Source organism: Mytilus edulis, chromosome 1 (assembly GCF_963676685.1).
Source record: "Mytilus edulis chromosome 1, xbMytEdul2.2, whole genome shotgun sequence".
NCBI lineage: Eukaryota > Metazoa > Mollusca > Bivalvia > Mytilida > Mytilidae > Mytilus > Mytilus edulis.
In genome coordinates this window covers 115,725,188-115,752,933 of record NC_092344.1, presented here as the reverse complement: position 1 = coordinate 115,752,933, position 27,746 = coordinate 115,725,188, and the positions used below count along the sequence as shown (strand labels likewise).

General features: G+C 31.2%; 1 protein-coding gene across 1 annotated transcript; it reads right to left on the bottom strand.

Moving 5' to 3' along the window:
* Positions 1–8,548: 8,548 nt before the first annotated feature.
* On the bottom strand, positions 8,549–27,693 carry LOC139501624 (peptidyl-prolyl cis-trans isomerase E-like). Its single transcript, XM_071290752.1, has 12 exons — positions 27,547–27,693; positions 21,234–21,332; positions 20,360–20,403; positions 19,031–19,057; positions 16,403–16,484; positions 14,611–14,723; positions 13,796–13,919; positions 13,374–13,453; positions 12,143–12,248; positions 11,665–11,740; positions 9,162–9,228; positions 8,549–8,672 (listed from the first exon to the last, which is right to left on the bottom strand). Exons 1-12 carry the CDS (start codon positions 27,656–27,658, stop codon positions 8,604–8,606), a joined length of 999 nt encoding a protein of 332 aa, XP_071146853.1. The 5' UTR covers positions 27,659–27,693; the 3' UTR covers positions 8,549–8,603.
* Between the last annotated feature and the right edge of the window lie 53 nt (positions 27,694–27,746).

Here is a 27,746-nt window from a genome sequence, read left to right as displayed (position 1 = left end):
TCATTTCTGCGTATTATTAAATAGTTACTTGTCTTGATTCATCGTTTGAATCGAAATTAAATAAAATCTGATTTTAATAATTTTAATGTTATGTATTATAACATAATTAAGCAATGATTCCGCGTTCATACTGCCATTTTTGCCGTGTAAGACGTAACAATAATAACTGACCATCCAAACATAAACGAAGAACAAAAACCCAAACTACTGAATGGATTCTTATGAAATTTGTACATGTGTGATATAATATGATCATTTTCATTGTATGAAAAGGTCACGATAAATATCATGTCAGTTCGCAATCTGGCGGCCGTTTTCGAAATTCCATAAAGCCGTTGAGATTTGAAAATTCGAGTATACGAAAATGAAAGCAAGCACTTCGATATTACAATATGTTTACATAAATTATAGGAAGGGGTCGCCACCTCTACATGAAAATGTAATTTTATTGAATTTTATGAACACGTTTTAATTTCTAACACAGCTTCTCTCGTTTTATTTATTTTCAGTATTTTCCGTATCTCCCTTAAATGTTACCATAGAGCCATTGTTCAGAAATGTAATTTGTTTGAAGATTTGTTTAAGCCTTCAATGTTAAGGAAACGCTAAATTTTTCATCAATTTCCGTCAAGTTGTCCGTGTCTCCCCCAAATGTTACCATGTCCAAATTGAACGTTTTTTGCACGGAACGTATGCAATGTTTCGTAATTTATATATAATTCTATTTTCCATTAACTGAAAGTTTATCATTTTTGTGTCATTAGCTATATAGCATTTAACATGTTCTGTGTAATAATATATTTTTGGAGATATTTTTGATAATTTATCTGAAAAGGTAATAAATCACCACGAAAATTTGACTTATATCATATTGTTGTAAACTATGTGCAGATCCGTTAAAGGCGTAGAAGTTTTTGATAAATGATAACTTTTCGACTCGATTTTGGAACCTAGAAATATGTATGTGCCAGCTAGAAGTTAACGAATGTTTGTTGTATATACTAACAGTCATTTTTTACGCATCCACAAACATTATAATCTTCTTGAAAGACACATATTTGGAATGTTGATAGTACGGATAAAAAGACTATAAAATTATTCGTTATTTATAGTTCGAAAACTACAGTTTAAGGCAGTTGATAACATTTATACTTTTAAAGTACTAAACAGCTTTGATACTGGCTGTTTCCACACGATGTACATGCCTAGACTAAGATACTTGTGATGACGGAATCCTGAGCATCATAGAGGATATATGCATTTTGCAACAACTGAAATGCATGGGCAGTGACAAAAACTTGATATATATATTTTTACAATATATAGATTCCGTCATCACAAGTATCTTAGTCTAGGCATGTACATCGTATATCATATAATAATTTCCTCTGTTCATCATATAATGGACAATTTACTGTAAAATGGGTCTCATCTTCAATAGAATTTGATCCATGTGATAAGCAATGATGACATAGACGTTGAGTTCTCTCTATGTATTTTTTATTATATCTATCTTTCTCAATTTTAAGATCATGAGCACTTATTCTCATTTTACATATAGCTCTTCTTATACTAAAATCTTTAATGGATAAATAGGCCTCCTTTACATATAAATATCTTAATATTGTTAAAAAATTTGAAGATAGACGGAGTCTAACAAGATTTCGCATATCTGCTCAACATTTACTTATAGAGAGAGGTAGATATAGTAATACTCCCCGACACAATAGATATGTAAGAGATGTTGTAGTAATGAGGTCGAAGATGAAACACATTTTCATTTCAACTGTGATAGTTTATCGGACCAAAGGAAAGACATGATAACAATGATAAATAATTGCTGCAAGAATTTTAAAAATCTTGACCTTAACCAAAAACTGATATGGTTAATGAATAATGAAGATGAGAATTTATTATCAGAATTATGCATGTTCATTAAGAAATATGAAAAGTGTTAATGGGATTTATCTCCCTCTACTACTTGTAATTTGAACTTTATATTTTCTCTATAGTGAGTTCTAGAGCACCGTCCCTTGATGAATATTGCCCAGTAGCAATGTCAACCCTTGCTGCTGTGCATTAATCATGAGGAGAATCACTATTGGAGTAATCTCATGTATCTGTAGCTGGTTCTGAAGGATATCCCCTTGATGACCTTTGCATTGTTGTGATGTAAAAGTCCCTCACTGCTGTGCACTGGTCATGAGGAGAACTACTGCAGAATGAGATACTATATTCCTGGTTCTATTTTTACTTTTTGTTTCCGTATTAATAAACTTTATATCATATTCTTTTAATGTTAAATCGACCTCATTGCACTCAATGCCTCTTACCTTAATTATATCCTACATTGCTCATATTATCAATTTATTATTTATGTATTACTTATAATATTGTGTATTTCACTAATGTTTATATAATCATTGTATGATGTTTTTGTATCTTGCCCGACAAGGGCCCATGATTGGTTTAATGAAATAATGTCTAATGTCTAATGTCTAATGTCTATACGTATGAACACGTTATTTTTATTTAAACTATGTAAAAGGTCATATTTTATCCTGTTATAAGTATAACAAGGCCTTTTTTAATCAAATATTTTCAATCAACCCCGGTAATTTCGTTCTTCCAATAAGTCTTTACGTCCCGTGTCTCGCTCATGGTTGTTTCTCAAAATAAAAAAAAAAGTACTTTGATAATTTTCTAAACAGTAGTGCCAATTGTCGTGATATTTTTTCTCATCTCATGGGGTATTTTTAGAAAATTAATCAGAAAGTGACATTCAGTCTGTTGCCCAGTCAGTTTTTATACATTTATATTTGTACTTTACACTAGAAGGAAACGTGTTAAATAACAAAGCTGGGTAATTAGAGAATTATTTTAGACTGACTTATCTTTGCTTACTTCTCTTACATAATTACATCTCTAAACGTCTTGTGTATTTATCATCATTAATGTAGGCTATGTTATTTTAACAACTGTATACCATTTTAACTTCATTTTCTACCTATTCTGTTTATAAAAACAAAACACTCAAAGTTTGTACACAAATACTTGATTCCGTTGTTAGAAATGCATGAAAGAAACAAAACAAGTATACATGTAAGAGTTAATAATTTAAACGTTTCCGGTATTTGGGTCTTTCTGAAGTTTGCATATTCGGTATATCCTGGTTTTTTTTTTTTAAAAACCTATGATATAGAAATTAGTTTACCTCACTGTTCTATTTAGGATCCTTTACCCCTTTTGCGTTTAAAGTCATATGAAACGAGTGACTTGTGAAAAATAATGTTTATCTAATTCTTGAACCAATGCATGTATATATCATAAACTTAAGTTAGTCTTCTGTGCACGAGTTTATAATTTTTTACGCAAATATATCGTATAATCGTCTCTCGGTCTGTTATGATTTAACCAATATGGCAGCTCATTAAATGCCGTGTTTTGACTCCGAAGTTTATCGATTGTCACCTTATAGTAAACAATCAACAAACAAGCATGGATATTGAGCACGTGTTTAACATGTACAATCAGATAATAGTCTATTTCAGTGACAGATCGATGCGTATTGCGATCACCGGATTTTTACGAGGAGGTTCACGCTAAGGTTACTTTGCATACGGAAAATATGTCTGCGAATTGCTTCCTGGAAGCAAGCAATTAGAAAAAGTAAACTTCTAAATGTGGACAAATTAAATAATTTTCTTCAGAAAAAGGTTAATGTACATAAGTTTGATAATGAAATCTATCCATTTTGTTATAAAAAAAAAAACCCATATGCATCATGTTTTTTAATTTGAGGTTTCATTTGACTTTAATGGCTCATGTTGTTGGGTTTCTGTTTTATATTGACTGACACTCTCACATCTCCGTTTGTTTTTCGTCCTGAACAAGCATGAAATGAAATACTGACCACTGGACATAACACAAAAACAATCAATCAATCAGTTTATTTATACTACGATTAAATTGAAAATTGTCTGATTATTAAGATTATGTGGCGTAAATGTCAACAAACTTGCCATAAACATTAAACGGCTTATTTAAGGCTTCAGATAATTTTTCATCATTTCAAAACTGATGGATAACATCAACTACAGGAATTTTAAACAATCTCTGAAGAGACAGTGGGCACACAGTCGTTATTTTTAAGATACAACAAATCCAATTGTAAGAGTTAAAGACATGGAATTCATAAGAAATTGGAAAACAATGTATAAAATAAGAAGACTTAAAATGTTGTAGACATTTGGATGAACCTAATTAGACTTAAATAAGAAACCATACATATTTGTATTTTGTCTATCTGATGAGTTCAGCCTTTTTCAACTGAATTTTATAGTTCGTTCTTATGGTATGATTGCTATATTGTTATACCACTGTCCCAGGTTAGGGGGAGAGTTGGGATCCTGCTAACATGTTCAACCCCTCCACATTCTGTATGTATGTGCCTGTCCCAAGTCAGGAGTCTGTAATTCAGTGGATGTCGTTTGTTTATGTGTTACATATTTGTTTTTCGTTCATTTATTTTACATAAATTAGGCCGTCAGTTTTCTCGTTTGAATTGTTTTACATTGTCATTTCGGGGCCTTTTATAGCTGACTATGCGTAATGGGCTTTGCTCATTGTCGAAGGCCATACGATGACCTATAGTTGTTAATGTCTGTGTCATGTTGGTCTCTTGTGGAGAGTTGTCTCATTGGCAATCATACCACATCTTCTTTTTTTTTTTTTTATATGAAAGAATGTTGATAAACATCAATTTAGGAGTTTTATATTGAAAGTCATACTGCTCAACGGTTTATAACTGATTATGCTGAAATCTTTGAGATTAAGACAGAACTGCATGCATCAATGAAATTTAACATTAATTATTGAATTATGAAAATAATTCAAGGTCAAGTGATAATGTCAAGGTCAGGTAAGTTAGGTAACCCATATAACTGACTTTATTTAACAGACAATTTACTCATATAAATAGAGAAACTAAAATAAGGAGGAAAACAATCATATTTCTTTGAAATATGAAAATATTATCAAGATTCAGTGACCTCTAACAGATGGATATTTACACAGTGCATGGATTATGTAGATCAACCATAATTGATTTATTTCATAAAGCATCTGAGAAATAAACCAATCAACAAAAACTTAATGTCAACACATAACAAAGTTATACATTTTTTTTGGTAGCAGTCACTGAACCGTGAAAATAAGGTCAAGGACATATAACAGAAAGAACCTTTAAAATATAAGGCATCTGTATCCAAGGTATGAAGTATCCAGGTATTCAACACTCTGAAATATAAATATTTTTACAAATAATTAACACAATGCTGGTCAGATAAGCATCCCTATATATCACATTAAGTGGAACTTTTTCCCAGGTGAGACATAAATAGGCATTAGACTATAAAAGTATAACCAATAGCTATAGGTGACCTATTAATCCATAGAATGTCAGTAGAATGGAGTAAGATGGACATGACTTATAATTCAATGTACATTTTTATATATTAGTTGTTATTGGCTTTGAACTAGCTTTCAGTAACAGCAAGTACTCTCAAATCTGTACTTTTTGTGTTTTTGTTCCTGTGTCGTGCATTTTATTTAATGAGTTGAGCCCAATTCAACTGATTTTTATAGTACATGTATCTTCTAATGTCATGCTGTTCCACCACTATTCCATATTAAGGAAAGGTTGACACTCCTGCAAACATGTTTCACACTGCCAAATTCTGTATGTGCCTGCAATTCAGTGGTTGTTGTAATTTGTTGATGTATATCTATTTGTTTTCCTTAGTTGTTTTGCATATAAATCATTTGAGTTGTTTCAAATTTGTCGTTTTCATGCCTTTTGTATCTTGATATGCCTTAAAGCTTATAGTTTAACGCTGTACACTGACATATAGTTGCTACCTTCTTCCCCGTTTGGTCTCTGATGAAGGTACTTAGTTTAAATAAATCAAATTTATTCGGTAATAACTGTCCTTTCCTGGATTTAGATATTTTGGTTTTAAAAGGGAAACTCCACACTAAAATTTACGACAAAAGAGACGTTTTCATTCCCTATTGTTAATTTTCCATTTTTAGATGGTGATGTTCCTTTGGCACCATCTAACAGTGTTTATATTTCACAACTCGTTCGCTATGCCCGTGTCTGTTGTGACATTTTTGATTTAAACGAACGCAATCTATGTATTACTGGTAAATTATTAAACCAGGGATATCGTTACCATAAATTACTTAAAACCTTTACTAAATTTTTCCATAGATATAAAGATTTGGTTTTGAAGTTTGGTTGTACCTGTAGAAAACTTATTTCAAACGGGATAGCACATCCTCATTTTTACGGAATTGTTGTTAACCGTGCCTGGAAATTTAGAAATGATCCATGTAAACTTGTCGCTCCTTTAAATAAACTTATTCTAAAAGGTTGCCTATTCAACACTGTATTAATAGATCATTGAATATTGTTTTATTGGTATAAATATTGATTTTGTTATTGGTAAATTAAAAGCTAACTAAATATTACTAGTATGTTATATACATATACATATTCATGGATCTACAATCTGTCGATACCTGTAACTTGGCATTGCACAAGGTCGTGTTTTTCTCTGGCTGTTTATGACGTCTTTACACTAAATCCATTGGATGTTGGATATGTACGGATTAATAGTTTAGTCTTAGATGCATGATTTTTTTTATTAGTTGTTAGTGACTTTGAACTAGCTGTCAGATAACTGCGAGTACTCACAGATCTGTTCATTGTGTCTTTTTGTGTCGGGATGTATAAGTACCCGGCCATGTCCACTTGTATTTTTGTCCATCTGATGAGTTAAGCCTTTTTCAACTGATTTTTATAGTTTGTTCTTATGTTGTACTGTTATACCACTGTCCCAGGTTAGGGGGAGGGTTGGAATCCCGCTAACATGTTTAACCCCTCCACATTATGTATGTATGTGCCTGTCCAAAGTCAGGAGCCTGTAATTCAGTGGTTGTCGTTTGTTTATGTGTTACATATTTGTTTTTCGTTCATTTTTTTATATAAATAAGGCTGTTAGTTTTCTCGTTTGAATTGTTTTACATTGTCTTATTGAGGCCTTTTACAGCTGACTATGCGGTATGGGCTTTGCTCATTGTTGAAGGCCGTAAGGTGACCTATGTCTGTGTCATTTTGGTCTTTTGTGGATAGTGGTCTCATTGGCAATCGTACCACATCTTCTTTTTTATATTGTCTTATTGGTAATCAAGCAACATCTTCTTATTTTTATATGTAAACCGTAAAAGCATTCTATAAATTAAATATACTCTACCTTTTACTTATAATGATTGAAAAAATTACCTTAGCATGAAAACTTAATATTGCCATTTGTAAGCCATTGAACAATGGAGTAAATGTCAACTATCATAGCAAAGAAACTGAAGTCTTCTACATACAAAATATGGCTTTCTAAATGATTAAACTTGATGCAAGTATTGAATGAAATTGTCAATGCAATGGCACAAGGTTAATATCCCTGTGACTTATTGCAATGAGTCAAAGAATAACAATAAATTGTTTTTAGAAATGGATGGGGCCAGGATTGATACAAAATCGCTCCAAATCATTGTTTTGATGACAATTAACACAATCTTATTATTTAAAGGTATTAATAATTTGCCACCATGAGCAAAAGCCATCAGAGGAAAAACAATTGTATCCCACTCCTTCGGTTATTAGACAATCAAAATGACCCAAATACTAAACATTTTTCTGTTGGTAAAATTTGACAGCAAGAAAATAACAGACATATGCACAATTTTTTTCAATTCCAATACAGTGATTTGCATGATCTCAAAATCTGAAAACTAAGTTAGAAAATGCTGAAGACATAATTTAGAAGTTTGGATCTGTATTAGAAGTGACATGCCAGAGCAGATTAAGTCTATCAATTGTAGTCTGTATTTTCTTACTGAATATAAAGTACTAACTGTCGGCCCAATGCCAGAAATGCTTTTATATCTCCATAAATGGCTTTCTTAATAAATTATTTAATTTGAGGTTGATATCTTTCTGTGATTTTACCGCACTGAAATATATATGGTTCCATGACTATTCTTTGGGAATTTTGTTTTTATTACAATACCTTACGATTTTGCAGAAAATTTCCCCCAATTTTGATAAAAATAAAAAAACATTTCGGGCCCTTGATCATATACATTTGAGGACAAGTTTGTGCTTGCATGACACTTTATTCATAATGCTTTAAAGGAGAAACATATATAAATGATATAACAACCAGTCACAGATAGCCAGCTATTTTCATATCTCTGACATGTTCCCTTCACGAATAGCTACGCCCATGTGTCTTTATTTAGTACATTGTAACCTACTAAATCAAGTAGACTTGAACCATGAAAACAAACATAAGATTTTGTATATTAAAGAAAAATAACTCATGTTTGTGTTTTTCTATAGCTAGAAGTCTCTGTAAGGAGAAAGTATTGTATAAACAAGAGTACTGCCTAATATCATATGTAAATATATCAAAAACAACATTAATCTTGTGTAGAGTTTTTTTTATAAAACATATGTACATAAACAATAGAATCATCTGTCACACAAGTTCCCCACAATTAGCTATTTTAATTTTCTTTGATACTGTCCCTCCTTTGCTGCCACAGGCCTGAAATATAAATAACATCATCTGTTATAAAAAGAAATCACACCAAAATATTGTCTAAATAACACAACAATAAATTAACTACTTACTAGTTTCAAAGGGTAACTAACTGGTGACTTTTTGTTTCTGTTGTTGAGATAATTTTTGTACTCACCAAACTCAAGAAAAAACAATTAGATTTTATTTTTTTTAAATATGGAATTTGAGTGTTGTTGAGCTGCTGTTTCATTAATGCTCGATAATTACTGTAAGCATTTAAAATCATTGTGATTGATAAGACAATTGAAAAAAAGTTGCGATTTTAGGACATGGTGCATACAAATTATGCTATCAAATATAAAATGAGAGTTTGTATATTTTGCATTTTTGTTAACTTTAATCAGTGCTTTTATTCACAATATAGAAAACTTATAATGGCAAAACATAATGGGCTGGAATAGGATTCAAATCTATCTTTTAGCCTGAAAATTATCTATAAAAGACGTAAATTACCTCCATTTTTCTTACAACATCCATGCCTTGCATTACTTTCCCAAATACTACATGTTTACCATCCAACCTACAATTATAAACAAGTTTTAAACTCATTTGAAGTGAAGTTCATACATATAACCATCAGTGTATACAGATGATTAAATCTTAATAAATGCATTTATAACACAACAATGAACATGTAATACAAATTCTTCTAATTTTTTCACATACATGTCTTGCTAATATGGTTTAAAATTAAGTAAACGCTTATCATAATATCCTGGTACTAGGTCAAATAAGAGCAACCAAAAGATGTAAAATCAAACATATAATGGGAGTAATTAGGAGGAAAGTTTACTGTTATCCAATGATTTTGTAGTGTAAAGAAAACATATATCTTTTTTTAGCAAAGTTGTACTTATGGAAACCCTGATTTTACTTTTTTACTTTGCTCTTAATTGACTGAGTACCAGGATGTCTTACCACAGAGAAGATAACTTATTGGAAGAAATATAAACTCCAGAGTCAATAGTGGGTTACATAAAAAAATGTCTATTTGAACTTATGGTTCTTATCAGCTGAAATGGACAAAATAATGTTATACTAAATCCATTGGATGTCGGATGTGTGCTGATTGATAACTAAGCATTATATTAGACACATTTTTTGATTATTCTTTATTGGCTTTGAATTAGCTTTCCCTTAAATACCAATTGCATGCAATACTCTCAGATCTGTACTTTGTCTTTTGTGTTTGTGTTAAGTTATTTTGTGCTTTGTATTGATTTGATGAGTTAAATCCTATCAACTGATTTTATATATTTTTTCTTATGTTGTACTGTTGCACCACTGTTCAAGATTAGTGGAAGGGTTTAGGGCCAGGAAACAAGTTAAACCCCATCACATACTGTATGTGTTTGTCCAAACTCAGGAGCCTATAACTCAGATGTTTTCATTTGTTGCTGTATATCTATACTATTAAACGAGAAGACCTCATTTTGTATGTCGCTTCTCTTCCTCCCACAATAAATCAATCATCATGCATCTGTGTCATATAGGTACCATGCACAGTCACATTTGTCATCCTTTCTTATGACTATTCAGTTTGGGTTATTTTGGGAGAAAAACGAAAATAAAGGTGTCCGAATATTGTTTACGTTATCAAACCAACTTTTATGTCAGACATGACTTCCGGATTAAACATTGAGAACCAATCGAATGATAGATAACAAATATGAAAAATAAATAAGCCAATCAGAGCGTTGTCCATATCTTGGTTTTCATATTGTAAGAACCACTACTTTATACCTCGGTTTTAACTTACACATAATTTTCATAAGTACTCGGACGAGGAAAGGACAATTACTTTCGCGTTTATCTGCATGTATACTGTGATCAATATACTACTATAATATATAGAGACTCTCTATATAATATAGCAGTGAGTTTCCGTCATCAAAACGACTTTTAAGTCAGACATGACTACCGGTTTTAACATCGAGGAACATCGAAATGTCTGATAGATAACAAAAATGATAAATAAATAAGCCAATCAGAGCGTTGTTCATTTTGTGTGGTTTTAAGATGGTAAGAACTACTACTATTGTACCTCGATTTTAACTTACAGATAATTTTCATAAGTTCTCGGACGGGGACAGGACAATTATTTTCACGTTTATCTGCATGTATACTATAAAAAATATACTACTATAATTTATAGAGACTCTCTATATAATGTAGCAGGGATGGCCACTGAGAAGACACGTTGATAGTTAAAATAGAAAATTAAATACACTTTAATATTTATAATATAGTATACGTTAACGTATGTTCATAGTATACAGAAACGCGAAAATAATAGAATTTAACAGAAAAAAATAACAGACTTTGGAAACAAGGGAGCTTAAACTGTTTCCAAGTACCTATGCATTTTGACACCTTTTCTGAAATACTCCAGATATGAAATTGTTTCAGGCTGAAATTCCCCAGACACAAAATCTCAAAAGCTCTAAATGCCCGCGATTTCGCGGGTGTGTTCTAGTCATATTTATTTTGAAAGCAAATCAGGCCCTTATTTTTTGTTTGAATTGTTTTACATTTGTGATTTTGGGGCCTTGTACAGCTTACTTTGTGGTATGGGTTTTGCTAAATTTTGAAGGTTGTATTGTGACCTCTAGTTGTTAACTTCTATGTCATTTGATTTCTGGTTGAGAGCTGTCTCATTGGCAATAATACCACATGTTCTTATTGTTATATTGTTTAAAGAGGACTAAGAGTGTTGGCAATTGCTCAGGTGAGCTTAAAAACATCTAACTTTAGGATGATAAAAGTTACAATGTTAATTATACTTATAGGTGACATTGTTATCTGTTTTAGAAAAATAGTGTGCAAAGATTTTTGGAAGAATCGCCCCCACTCTATTCACCCACTTAAATTGTCCATCAATCTTACATATGTAAAAAGTTGAAATTTAAATATGAATGGGTCATATAACAAGTCATAGAATTAAATAATTGCTTACCAGTCTGTTTTCTCTGTACATATGAAGAATTGTGAGCCATTTGTGTTAGGACCAGAGTTTGCCATTGACATTGTCCCTACAATAGTAAAACATGTGTGTTTAATAAACCATGCCATATCAAAACTAGCCTTCACAGCAGCACATGTTGATATTTTATACAATGTATCTTTTTGGTTTTAATTTAGTACTAAATTATCAATACTCATAGAGGTGTATGGTTGAGTACCTACTTAATTTTGATTGAATACAGCATGATGACATCTTGATGTTACTTTTTGGTAATTTTCTGATTTGAAGTTGCTGTCACATTTAGGTTAACATAATCTCTTTTTTTTATATGTATGATAGTGATTCGTACTTGTCTTTGTAAATGTTTTAAATTAGTGTCCAAAAAATAAGTAGTATTTTTTAAACATACCATCCAAAGTCAAGTCTACATAAAACATGAATATAATTTTTATATGTTACATTTACTTACCAGGTGCTGTATGTTTTAATATAAAATTTTCATCCTCAAATTTTTTACCATATATAGACTTCCCACCTGTGCCATTATGGTTTGTAAAATCTCCTCCCTGACACATCTGATTACAGGTGGTTAAGGAAATTAACATTCTAAGGAAGCTGGCTTGTCATGTTTTGGATTTTTTGTCAGATTTTCGAAATCCTCTGGTTTTATCCATTTGAATGCCTCGAAATATTTTGCCCTGTGACCCCCATTTTTCTTTTTGTAAATCTTTTACATGTATAAAGATAAGCCATCTGTTAAAATTTTGTAAAATTTTAATTACTTTTTAACAGTTTTTGAGATCTTCAACTTGTCAATGATAAATCTATGAAAAGTCAAGAGAGAATATTTTCCTGCCAAAATTTCAATGGCCAATATCTCAAAAAACAAGCATGGTGACCTATTTATTTTATTTGCTCTTTGGATTCATTTATTAATCCCCTATCAATATAAGCTAGTGTTTTGAAAAGTTAATTACTTTGAAACTGAGAAGCGAACTCCCTTAAGGTGAGGTTAGGTGAAAATTAATAAATAAAGAATTTAAAATTAATACTACAAGCTCGTAGAGCATCCATTAAGGATAAAAATAAGCTAAAAATATTGATAGGTCATGGACCTTCTTTTCGAGATATTTGAGATTTAAAATATGGCGGGAAAAGGCTGACTCGGACTTTTACCTTTTATTTGCCTTGTTATTATTTGGGTCTCAAAACAAAAAAAAGAAAATCAAGAATCTTCTAAAATTTTGGAAAATGATCTTTCATGAGCTATTAAGTTTTGTATAAAAAAAATGAATGGGTGTTATGGAGCAAAATATTTTACATTGTATTGAATGGAAAAACACGAAGGAGTCCGAACATTTGACACAAAATCCAAAACCTACATCCTTAATTCAAATGTCCTCTACAGTGAGAAAATTACATATTCCATTTACTACATTGTAAGTAGTGAACAAGTGTTCATAAGAATATAAATCTCAAGCTAAAATATATAAAACTATGTTCATTATTCACAGAAAAAGAAGTATGTGGGTAATCTAAATGGAATACCAGACAGATATGATTTATGAAAATAGACAAAACAAAGTTAATCTTGGAATTTATAAAGAAACAGTTGTGGCATAACAAACTGTAAAAATACTAATGATTTAAGCCTGACCTATAGCAACTATGAACCATTTTGAATACACACTAAAGGATACAAATTGTGGTATAACTCTGTGGAAACTGGATCCTTTGTATCCAAATCCTTTCTCGTGAGTACATAAACATCGGAAATTTTCTGAAAAAAAGAAAAGAAATATATTGTAGATAAAAGTTATTCAAAAAAAAAAATGAGAGCTTTCTTAAGTTAGAATTAGTCATTAGATAAAAAAAATGCCAAAACATTTTATCCAAAATAAAGTCAGGAATTTATATCTTTTCATAATAAATATATGTTTCTTTTAAAGCTTCAAGTTTTTAAGGTACAGTATTAGGGTATGTCATAGATTTTGGTAAAGTTTTGAATACAAATTTGAATTGTTAAACTTTATCTGAAACTTTAAAAAAAAAATGTATTTATCTCTTTTATTTTCTGAAATATTACTGAATGAAAAGTAAGTTGTTACTATGATTTATATACCTGCTGTGACCGGAACAACATCAGCCCGTAGCTCTATAGAAATTCTACCAACATCTTTATTGTTTACATTAATATCAAAGAACACTTGTGGATTTCCTTTGCTTCTTTTGGCTGGTGATGAATTCTGTAACATAATCAGTCCTATCATAGCAGTGATGACAAAGTTGATTGTTATTTTGAAAAATATCATTTTAACAAATTTTGTTATGTTTCTCTTTGCTTGTACTTCAAAGAACAAGTTCAATGAGAACAAATCTAAATAGAAAAAGAAATCTGTACAAATGACAGCCAAAGTTACACATTAAGTGACTCAAATAATTAAATTAAATGTTTCTAATTCAATCTTGATGACAACAGATATTGCATGCAAAATGAAACCTGGGGTGTGTTTACTTATATGACACAAACAACTTAATTTGGCATGTGACTGGTCTCCTGCAGGGATTTGCTAAGGACCATGGGTACCAATCTTATACTCTAGACTAATGGATGCTGTTGAACGTTGGATTTGCACAGGACCATGGGTACCAATCTTATACTCTAGACTAATGGATGCAGTGGAACATGCAAAATGCAAAGCAACCATGTAAAAATTTTTAGGTATGCATTGAAAATCAAGTTTAGCAACAGATTGTACCGCTAGGTATTTGGTTGGGCATGAAATCGCACCCCTTTAACGACAAACTTGTTTCTATAATGTTATGCATCACTATCAATTTTGGTTAAAGTAAAGGTTTTTGAAATTGTTTATGCAAATGATACCAGAAAAATACACTCTTAAACAATGTTTGTCTTGGACAAAGACAATAATTTACCAAATCTGTGTCTTCAGCAGGTCGTTTTGTTCCTTTGTCTTCTTCAACTTCCTCTGTTGATTTTTCTAATGTTTTTCCAGCATGCTCCTGCAGCCATGAATCTTCTGACCATACTAAAATACAAAAACATATTTTGATAATTGCATCTTCATTCCTCCTGCAGCCATGAATCTTCTGACCATACTAAAAAACAAAAACATATACTGATAATTGCATCTTCATTAAATTTATATTATGAATATACATTAAATAATGATGTTAGCTCTTATTCCTCCAAAAGAGACAATAAAGGTAGAAAATCATAAATAGTGGAAACACAGTAAACCAACCACCCATAATCCCCCCTTTAAAAACAAATAAGCACTGTTTAAGTCAACTTTCTGTTTGAACTGTTACTACTTAAAATTGAGTATGATTGTATCCCCCCCCCCCTTTTGGAAATTTCATAATAAAATTGAATATAAAGTGAACCTTGACCTTTCTTTTGGATTCCATAGCAAGGATAATGTACAAAAATGTGTAGTTTATTTTGAAGACAAATCCATAATTGTAAACTAGATGTGTCAAAGCGACACGAATGCTTTGACACGAATGGCCCTGTCTCAAAAAGTTGAAAAATCTGCAATTTCAAGAACACATGTGGACACAAACATGATGGTGGTCTCACATATAAAAAATCAGCTCAACATCTGGAGGAGTATAGAAAAAAAGGTCCGTATAACTGTGATTGTCAACAATTTCCAAAGTCAAACCATTAATTTTGGCAAACTTAAACTTGGTCTGTAATTTTCATGAGTAACTCACATATCAAAAATCAGTCCTATATCTGAAAGCGTTTAGAAAAAATTCTGTATAACTGATTTTCAACAATTTATCAAATTCCATAGCCAGTAATTTCAGCAAAACTTAGCCGAGCAGAACAAAACGTAAACTTGATCTGTAACAACTTGGTTAACTCACATGCCAAAAATCATCCCAATATCTGAAAGAGTTTAGAACAAAAGTCTGTATAACTGTGATTTTCAACAATTTATCAAAGTCAAAACCCGTAATTTCGGCAAAAATCAGCAGAGCGGAACATAACTTACTTGATCTGTAACTCATTATGGTTAACTCACAAACCAAAAATCAGCCCAATATCTGGAAGAGTTTAGAAAAACAGTCTGTATAACTGTGATTCTCAACAATTTTTCAAAGTCCAAAGCCCGTAATTTCAGCAAAACTTAGCTGAGCGGAACAAAACATAAACTTGATCTGTAACTCATCATGGTTAACTCACATACCAAAAATTAGCCCAATATCTGAAGGCGTTTAGAAAAAAACTCAGTATAATGGTTTGTTGCGGAATGACAAAATGACGGAATTTCAGAATTACAGAATTATGGAATTTTGGAATTTCGCACAAGGGTAAAACTATATGGCACCAACAAATTCGTTGCAGGGCCATAAAAAATCTGTTTTATTCTGGCCATAGGGAGAAACAAGATTAATTGCACAACTGTCAAGTATGCACTTTAAAAATATGGGATTGTATACATCATGTATGAATTAAAAAAAAATTCTTACAGGAAAATGGTGTAACAACACCTGTTTTTTTTTTTTTTTTATCTGGCATTAATTATTTGTTTGTAATTATAGTTCTGTCAGTTCATAAAGACGTCTTGTATACTGCTCTTTCTAGTAACAAGTCCTATCACAAATTACACTGCAGGATAAAACATGCAATACAAAAATAAAATTAATCATTGTATGAAAATATACCAAACTTGTATTTATATTTATTATGAGTTACCTGCTCTTGTTGCTCCCTCCTTGATTTTCATTGGCTTAGCTAAATTACATCTTATGGCTCTCCCAAATAATTCTGAATCATTCTGTTTAAAAAATAATTATGTTTGGTTTATAAACATCTTACAAACATCAGACGAAAAATTGTGAATAACAAACTAGAGGCTCTAAAGAGCCTGTGTTGCTCACCTTGGTTTATGTGCCTTTCATAAACAAATAAAAATACACAAAATTTACAAAATTTATGAAAATTGTTCAAAATTTACTATAAAGGGCAATAACTCCTTAAGGGGTTAATTGACCATTTTGATCATGTTGACTTATTTGTAGATCTTACTTTGCTGTACATCATTGCTTTTTTACAGTTTACCTCTATCTATAATAATATTCAAGATAATAACCAAAAGCTGTGAAATTTTCTAAAAATTACCAATTCCAGGGCAGCAACCCAACAATGGGTTGCCTGATTGGTCTGAAAATTTCAGGGCAGATAGACTTTGACTAAACGAACAAATGTATCCTTGTCAGATTTGCTTTAAATGCTTTGGTTTCTGAGATTTTAGCCAAAACTGCATTTTACCCTATGTACTATTTTTAGCCATCTTGGTTCGCAGGCAGCGTGATCAGACACTTTTTTTTAAACTGGATACCCTAATGATGATTGTGGACAAGTTTGGTTAAATTTGGCTCAGTAGTTTCAGAGAACAAGATTTTTGTACAAGATAACAAAAATTGATGAAAAATTGACAAAAATTGACTATAAAGGGCAATAACTCCTTAACGGGTCAACTGACCATTTTGGTAATGTGACTTTTTAGTAGATCTTACTTTGCTGAACATTATTGCTGTTTTCAGTTTATCTCTATCTATAATTATATTCAAGATTATAACCAAAAACTGCAAAATTTCCTTAAAACTACAAATTCTGGGGCAGCAACCCAACAACAGTTTGTCCAATTCATCTGAAAATTTCAGGGCAGATAGATCTTGACCTAATGAACAATTTTACCACTGTTAGATTTGCTCTAAATGCTTTGCTTTCAGAGATATAAGCCAAAATCTACATTTTACCCCTATGATCTATTTTTAGCCATGGCGGCCATCTTGGTTGGTTGGCCGGGTCACCGGACACATTTTTTAAACTAAATACCCCAATGATGATTGTGGCCAAGTTTAATTGAATTTGGCCCAGTAGTTTCAGAGAAGATTTTTGTACAAGATAACAAAAATTGACAAAAAGTGACTATAAAGGGCAATAACTCCTTAAGGGGTCAACTGACCATTTTGGTAATGCTGACTTTTTTGTATATCTTACTTTGCTGAACATTATCGCTGTTCACAGTTTATCTCTATCTATAATAATATTCAAGATAATAACCAAAAACTGCAAAATTTCCTTAAAATTACAAATTCTTGGGCAGTAACCCAATGAGGGGTTATCCAATTCATCTGAAAATTTCAGGGCAGATAGATCCTGACCTGATAAACAATTTTACCTACGTCAGATTTGCTCTAAATGCTTTGGTTTCAGAGATATAAGCCAAAATCTACATTTTACCCGTATGTTCTATTTTTAGCCATGGTGGCCATCTTGGTTGGTTGGCCAGGTCACCGGACACATTTTTTAAACTAAATACCCAAATGATGATTGTGGCCAAGTTTGATTGAATTTGGCCCAGTAGTTTCAGAGAAGATTTTTGTACAAGATAACAAAAATTGACGAAAAATTGACAAAAAGTGACTATAAAGGGCAATAACTCCTTAAGGGGTCAACTGACCATTTTGGTAATGCTGACTTTTTTGTATATCTTACTTTGCTGAACATTATTGCTGTTTACAGTTTATCTCTATCTATAATAATATTCAAGATAATAACCAAAAACTGCAAAATTTCCTCAAAATTACCAATTCAGGGGCAGCAACCCAACAACGGGTTGACCGATTCATCTGAAATCTACATTTTACCCGTATGTTCTATTTTTAGCCATGGTGGCCATCTTGGTTGGTTGGCCAGGTCACCGGACACATTTTTAAAACTAGATACCCCAATGATGATTGTGGACAAGTTTGGTTATATTTGACCCAGGAGTTTCAGAGGAGAAGATTTTTGTAAAAGTTAACAGACGACGCTGGACGAGGACGACGGACGATGGACGCAAAGTGATGAGAAAAGCTCACTTGGCCCTTCGGGCCAGGTGAGCTAAAAATAAGATAATGATATCCATGTTAGCTGACAAAGCCTTGAAATGCATAACTGTGCAAGTTATGAAACACTTCTGGCAAGTTTTATCCAATTTGCATGTAATCTGTAAGATATTCTACATTGAAAACTTTGGAAAATTAAAAATAGGAAAATAATTATGTAATTAATTGTTAATATTTAATGAGTAGAATTATAGTTTATAAATTGGAAAAATCAGCAAGATGAATAATATATAAGTGATTCAAACTGACACAAGGATACAAATGTACTAGTTGATTAACTGGATGAAATATGCTACTTATAAAGTCATCAACTATGGAAAGACGCTCTTAAAAAAACATTCCTTAGATAATGTGCAATACAATTTTTTCCCTGTATCATATACAAACATTATGTATAACTAAACAAATTAAATTCTTAAATACTTACTAAGTTATCAATAGCTGCAGCAGCATCCTGCAATAAGCAGATTTAATTAGTAAATATTTTTAATAGAAATAAATAATTATACAAAGACATGTATTACTGTTTTCATGTTACCAACTTTTGACTTCAGATTATATCATTTTTCTTCAGGTTGCCTACTCTGTGGTAGGACATCCTGGTACCCAGGGTAGTCAGGTAAGAGCAACCAAAAGAAGTTGATTAAAACATTAATAATCAATGCAATTTTGGGGGAAGATTACTGTTTTTCCAATGATTTTGAAATGTATAGAAAACATAAAACAGTTAATTTCCCCCAAAATTGTACCCTTTTTAAGCTTGATTTTGTCTCTTTTAAGTCACTCTTACTGAATGTCCTACCACAGAGTAGGTAAAAACTCTAACAGCATGAACAGGAGTCAAAAGTCAGTAATCTGAAAATAGTCCATCATTTACATTCGAACAAAAGTAATATACAAAATCAAAATTAAATAGTTTGTATCATCCGAAGTTGGTTTGATCATTTAAATGTTATAAAGTGAAATCAAAAATATTTAAGAACAAGAATGTGTCCAAAGTACATGGATGCCCCACTCACATTATCATTTTACATGTTCAATGGACCATGAAATTGGGTAAAAAATCTTATTTGGCATTAAAATTAGAATTATCATACCATAGGGAACAAGTGTACTAAGTTTCAAGTTGATTGGACTTCAACTTCATCAAAAACTACCTTGACCAAAAATTTAACCTAAAGCGGAACAGACGGACGGACGGTACGACAGACAGGTGGATGCACAGACCAAAAAACATAATGCCCCTCTAATATCGTAGATGGGGCATAAAAAGACCACAGTTACATATCTGAGAGGAAACATGGATGTAAAATCAAATTAAACTCAGGATACATAACTGAAAAATGATGTTGCACTGTTGATGTTATCTAAAAAATGACAGAAAATAGAAATTTTAGCAAAATTTTGCCTAAACATTTAAAGCATTCGATCATGTTTTAAAATACGGCCTGGAAACACAATTATATTTCATTTTTATTCAGGCCTTTGTAAATATTTTGCTAACCTCTTTTCAATATTCAAAATAAAACCAATATTGTCAAAAACTTAAATAATAGAATAAGCAGCATGAACAATACTTTATTACTCAAAATCAAGAGTTCAAGTTTATTTTTAGTTATCCTTATAATATGGAAAATTGAAACTGTAAAGAGTGTGACATTTATCTTTATTTCTTAAGACTAAAAAACGTTTCGTCAGATAAACCAAATGTTACATAAGGTTTAAGAATGTCGTTAATTTAAAATGTAATATTTACCTCTGCTAATTCAAATTCAATAAATGCAAAACCTCTGTGCTTTTCTGAAAAATGTATAAAAATGTGGCTGAATACATGTATATAATTAGGCTTAATTCTTATAAATAGATGCATGCAGTTGGATATATGTAAAAAAAAATACATGTAATTTAACACAATTTATTGTAGACATATTGTATGTATCAATTAATATTTAAACTGTAAATTCAGAATTTATCAAATACATACATGAATTTTAGATATATAAATGAAGTTCCTAAAAGTAAAATATGAAAGAGCTACTTTTACTACATGCAATATTCCCTCCAGTGACTTTATCATCAGCAAAATATTAAATTGCAGCATGTAAAACAGCATAAAAACAAATGATATGAATTGTATCTGCAATGTATTCTTTTTATAATTTTCTTCAAGTTCTTTGTGCAAGTTCCTTTTTTAACATTACTCATAGTAACATAGTTTCAATATAAAACCACATATTTTACATGAATTGTATGGCAACCCCTTTTACATTAGAACTTCAAGATATATAAATAATTCAGTGGAAACAAATAAAGATCTGCCATCAACAAAATTCTTCAAATAATAACAAAAAGTGGGGATAAGGGATAAGACTAATATTTACCAGAACAATTACAATTATATAATATGCATATTTAAGAGGATAACATGAATAAAATTTCAAGAAGACATGTTTTCTACTGGTCCAGGTCAAATCCCACAACCATCCAACTTGAGGCAAATAAGCTACCACTTAGGCGGTTCTGTCATAATTGAAGAATGACAAGATCCTTGAGCTCCTGTTTCAAGATCTAAGTGTTTCAAGATCTTACATTTTTACAAGTAATTAGCTAAAGGTGACAAGATCTCTTACCTGTTTCATAATCTAAAGGTATATTTATATCTGTAATGTCACCAAAAGGGATAAATGCTGACTGTAAAAGTTTTTCATCTACCTCCTCTGCTAAACCACCTTTCAAAATGTAAATGCAAAAGTTTTCAAATGTTTATCAATTAATTTCAATGTAAAAACACTAATACAATGTTATCTTATTATCAATTATTTATACATCAGGTACATGTACATATTGTCCATGTACATGTATGCAGTTTCAAAAAATTGAAGTTAGTAAACAGACTGATTTCAATTTTTGATAGACACAACACTCTATATTACCTGTAACTAGTGAATTACCTGTATACCTCAATTCAGGTATAAAAAGAAAATAATTACAAGGGAATGATTTCCCTCATTTTATATTTCTGATTTCTAAAAAAAATAATGATAAGAAACTCTGACATGCAAAATCCTCTTATAAAAACCTTCCTGAGCACATCAGATATGTGTAGCATCTGCTTCACAAAATATGAAGATTCAATAACAGTAAGAAAATCAATGAGGAGGAAAATTAATATGAAGATTATATACTTATAAATACAAAATTGTTGTTCTAAGGTCCTTTTCTTGCAACAGTTGCACTCACACATTTAAACAACAGGACCAACATCCAATACTGTATTACAGTTACTTTCAGAAAGGAAATCATGCTGGGAATGAATACTTTAATTTCTGGTTTGACAGTTTGATGATAGTGAAGTTATATTTATTCTTTAGTCCTTGGTAAGTTGTGTAGGGTATCACAAAAGTCATTGTTGTGAGTGTTTTTTTTTTTTTTTAAATTGATGCTGAAGTTGTCATTTTATTTATATAAACGTGTTTAATATTATTGAAAGGGATATACTGACAATACTCATTCTAATACATGAACATTTGTAACGTTCATTTTGATTGGATAACGTCACTTTTTTACATGACATCAATTGTCTGGCAATTGATGCTATGGGACGTATGCGCAAGCACAGACGGCATATGACAGATTTTAATTACATGTTTTAACGTTGTTTTCTGTCAGTTTCATTAGAATGGAGATAACAATATAGTATTTTAAGCTCTGACGGCATCAATTAGAGGTTTGATGGTCGCAAATACCTGTTCACTGTCTCCCATAACGTGTCGCCAGTAAACTTAATTTGCGACGATCAAATTCCCAATTGATGCCGTCGGAACTTAAAATACAATACAGTTATCTCCTAAATAGTATAGTGTACATCTTAGAATATCATTCTATTGGTGATTGGTTTACCTTAATTATGATAGACATATTTACACATTACCTGTCAACCTATGAAAATGAAAATTATAAAATCTTGGGTCATAACACGTACCAACTTTTTTCGAGCTGAATTTAAGTATTTAGGGGACATTTTTTTATAATTTAAATCAAACAGTTTTCAAAACATGTTCATCTGGTTATGCATTAACTGAAATTAACTTAAATTAAAAATTTACATATTTTTATTGTTTCATTGCACTTGATTGATTGATTGACTTTTGGTGTTTTTGTGCAATGCCACTTTTAAGCACCGCTATAAATGGGATATTGAGTGGCGTCCAGTTTTTATTGTTGGAGTAAGCCGGAGTGCCCAGAGAAAACCACCGACCTTCAATAGGAAAACTGACAAACCAAGTCAATTAAGATCAGTCTAACTGCACCTGCATGTGCACGGTCCAACTAACAACCTCAGTGTTGACTGGCTTGTGATTACAGTAGTAACTACTTAGACTTCTCGGCCACCAAGGCCCCCTCATTGCACTTGAAAGCCATTGATAGATTTATGTTTTATATACTGCCTTAACTCCCTTTTTTTTTCATTGCCAATTTTAAGTCACATGACTTACAATGCCTATTTTATTTTTCTATATTTTCACTGAATGCTTCTTTGATACATCACTCTATAGCAGAATTTAATATTATGATATAATAAAAACAAAATTAAACAATTATTAAACAGTAGAAGAGATGAAAATTTTTTTTTTCAAAATTTATATTTTTTAAATTATCATGAGGTAGAAAAATAATTAAAAGTAATATTTTGATATGTTTTTGCATTTAATTTATTTTTTATTTAATCTTTAGAGGAAAAAACCCACATGTGTATAAGTTTAATGAGGCACTAGCTAAGCTTCTGCAAAAATTAAAATAATAATTTTCTTTTAGCATTTTTGTTAAGAAGCCAGTTTGGTTCAATTTTGTCAAATTAAGCTAAGAAACATTGATGATGAATTATTCACTTACAAGTGAATAATACGACCTTATTGAATCTGTATTTATGTAATCTTCAATTTAACCACTTACATGTACCGGTAACAGTACCTATGGATGGATAACGCATGATGTGTGCATTATTTCAGTTATGAAATAATAATTTTCTTTTAGCATTTTTGTTAAGCAGCCAGTATTTTGTCAAATTAAGCTAAAAAACATTGATGATGAATTGTTCACTTACAAGTGAATAATACGACCTTATTGAATCTGTATTCATGTAAATTTCAATTTACCACTTACATGTACCTAGAGATGGATAACGCATGATGTGTGCATTTTTTTCAGTTATTCAAAGGAAAAGATTGTCTACATTGAAAGTGAAACAAAGGTAAATGATTTAATTGACTAATTCGATCTGCAAAACATCTTTCTTATTCAGGTAAAAACAATGATTAACATGTTATATGTTATATTTTTAATCTACAATATCATGAATATGAAATTAAACACACCTAGAAAAATCTAATTGCAAGTGTTCGCTTTAAAATATTTATATCTTTATACATGTATATGTTTATATCTTTTGAGGTCAACTTGATAGTTTATTAGATGGTGTCATGAAACAAAGCTACATATTATCGAGCCCATGCCCTGTTTATTGTAGACTTTTTTTAATTTGGATAAATGTTTTACATGGTTATAAATCGAATATGAGAATTTGAGCCAAATCTGTGAACAAGAATTTGACAGCTACAATGTAGTACCCCTTTAAGGAGTATATTGTGAAAGATGACAGAAAAAGGGAAGTACAATGTTCCTCAAATAAATTAATTGTTTGTAAAACAACTTTGAAATACACAAATTATTTATGAACGGAAACCAAGGTAATTGGTGTTTAAAATTTATTAACAGAGTGTTGGACAACAAAGCTTTCAAGTAAAGCTATGCACTTAACAGGTCACTTAATTTGACAGTTTACACAGCTAGCTAGTTCATGTAGTTGAACTGCCTGTCCAGGAAGATTTAGGAATTTGCCAGTATTCAACAGAGAATCCGATAAAAAGTTAAACAGGTCCTTTTCAGGATTCCTCTTTTTTTAACGACTCAGCAGGTATTTGAAAAATCCTGGGCAAGGGTGAAATTCTCTATACCACCAGGAGAAGAGGGGTCAGTTTACAGGTACATGTATGATTTACACTTTTACTTTTATATGAACATTTGTACGCCATTACTTAAATCACACAATTTTCCTGTAAAATTTGACATCATAATTAAAAATTTACAAATAAGATAATAAATGAATAAGATTATTTATTTATTCAGAGTCGGCATGGTTTACAAACAAGGCAAAAAGTCACCATTGCTTGGAAGTTAAAAAGATATTTGTAGACAGATCTAATATCTTATGTCAATTGGAGACAAGATTCAGCTGTTGGTATTTACCATGGATAAATATGTTTAGATTCTACTGGTGAATGGATATTACTTTAATTGACTTTAAATAACACTAAACAGTCAGAGCTCAGACATAAATAAGTCTGAATCAGCTTTTGACTCATAGAGGTCTAAATTTGTAAGTTTTAGGATTTGTCTCCTTTAATGCAAGACAAATAACGACTTTAATAAGTCATATATTGTTAAGCAAGAAATAATTGACCAGAATCAAAAAGTTGCATTTATCGACTCCTACCAGTCGATAAGTTATCAAAACTGGTTAACTTCAAGACCAACGCATATTTATAAAAAAGTCAAGCATCTAAATCAAATAATGACAACATTGAAAGACAATGCTTTGTCTTCTAAAGAAAAATATGAATGAGAGTCTAAAAAAATTGGAGATAATGGTAATTAACCTTACAATGCATGCACCTGGACCCACACTTAATGAGGTAAAACATTTGTGTTTAGTAAGGATGTTCAATTTGATAATAAAAAAATAGATAGCTCAAGTCCTTGTGAACTCTCAGACAGGTTTTTGCTGTCATATATAGGTGTTGTACTTTGGCCACCAAGTAAAATTAAGTTTTCTCATCAACATAAATAGACCTAAACAAAACAAGTCTGTCATTTTCTGACTTAGATAAGTCTAAAATTGAAAACACATTTTTATAAAAAATACATGTTTTGACTTCTTTAAGTCAAAAACAACAAGAGGCTGTCACAACGACAGCAAACCGGATTTATTAACATTTATTTGTGTCCTGCCTATATCACAAGAACCATAACTGATGAACGGTGAAAGTGAAAATCATCAATATCAAATTTGACATCCATTTTGTCATCAGTATCAACATATTAAAATTTGAAAAGCTTAGGTTGAATGGTTCATGAGTAAATGCAACAACATGAACATGATGAATGGAAACACCATTTTTCGATCTTTCAAGAACCATAACTGATGAACAGTAAAAGTCAAAATCGACATTATTGAACTTGACCTCCATTTTGTCATCAGTAACAACATATTAAAATTTGAAAAGCTTTGGTTGAACAGTTCATGAGTAAATGCACGGACACGACTGGAAAAGCCATTTTTCAATCTTTCAAGAACCATAACTCCTGAACGGTAAAAGTCAAAATCTTCATTATTGAACTTGACCTCTATTTTGTCATCAGTAACAACATATTAAAATTTAGGAAGCTTTGGTTGAACAGTTCATGTGTTAATGAACTGACACGACTGAAAATGCCATTTTTCAATCTTTCAATAACTATAACTCCTGCACGGTAGAGGTCAAAATCGTCATTATTGAACTTGACCTTCATTTTGTTGTCAGTAACAACATATTAAAATTTTAAAAGCTTTGGTTGAGGGGTTCATGAGTGAATGCACGGACAACATTTGGTTGCCGCCCGCCCAACTGACCGCCCGACGTACATCCAAAAATCAATAACCAACATTTTTGACACAAAAATCCGGTTAAAAATCGACTTGTTTATGTCTGAGCTCTGACTGCTAAAAGTTAAATAAAAATAAAAAAGCCCAATAAAGTTGTGCCTATGGGTACAAGTCAAATCGGCACCTGGTCAAATCTGCACCCATAGAAAAAGTCAAATCAGCACCTGGGTAAATCAGTATCTAGTCAAATTGGCACCTATTTTATCATGCACTACATCGTTAAAAAGCAGTTAGAATACATTTGTACAAAAGTTGAGAGTATTATTTAAAGTTTTCCCAACATGACTGATGTTTTTTTTTACTTTTAGGAATTTTGGATCTCAATGCTCTTCAACTTCGTACTTTATTTGGCTTTTTTAAAACTTTTTTGGATTCAACTGTCACCGATGAGTCTTTTGTAGACGAAACACACGTCTGGCGTATATATAAAATTTAGTCCTGGTATCTATGATGAGTTTATTTAATATGTTTTCTTTACAATTAATTAATAACTTTAATCAAGTACATAGTTAATATATTTGTTATTTTAACTCAACAGTATACAGGAAGTAATTGTTTTATTCTTCAAAAACTTCATAACTTAAGAGACAACATATGTCCTTACCAAAGCTGTTGTTTAACAATGTGAGACAATCAGAAGCAATAAAACGGAAATCCCTTTCAATAATTCAAACTTTCATGCAAAGTAATTAGCAATTATGGTATTTTTTAGGAAAGTTTAAACAGCATTAAACCAACTATCCTGCAAAATGCTCAACTGGTTAAAAATTGCGTAAAAAATATCCAATACCTCATACATGTATATATAATTAAAAACCAACCCCCATTATAGTGAGTGAATATTGCTGGACACATCCTTCCTTATTCAACTCTTGTGTAAATACGGAAAAATTTCTGGACAACCCATTCCTTATTTTTACTGTTTTGGCTTAAAATACTGTTGAAAATATATATTAAACAAATCTAACATCATGAAAATGGGTGCCGAATTGACTATATCAAGTGCCGATTTAACCAGGTTCCAATTTGACTAGGTGCTGATTTGACTATACCGGGTGCCGATTTGACCAGAAATTAGAATTCGTGCCTATAAGGCTATGCTTATTGGCAGAAAATATACAGTCTACAGATACATGGCTTAAAAACCTGTTTATCACACATACTTTCACTGAAATTCTTACCCACATAAACAATACGTTTTGTATTCGTACTGCTGGACATTATTCGTTTTTCCTTTCGAAATTGGAAATTCAATGTTAAAAAGTTTGTCCTATTTATCTTTTGTAGTTTCATTTTTTTAAGAGTATAAAAGATTCAGAATAAGTTTTTTTAAAAGAAAAACCTATCTCTAAAGAGAACAATATTCCGGATACATTTAAAT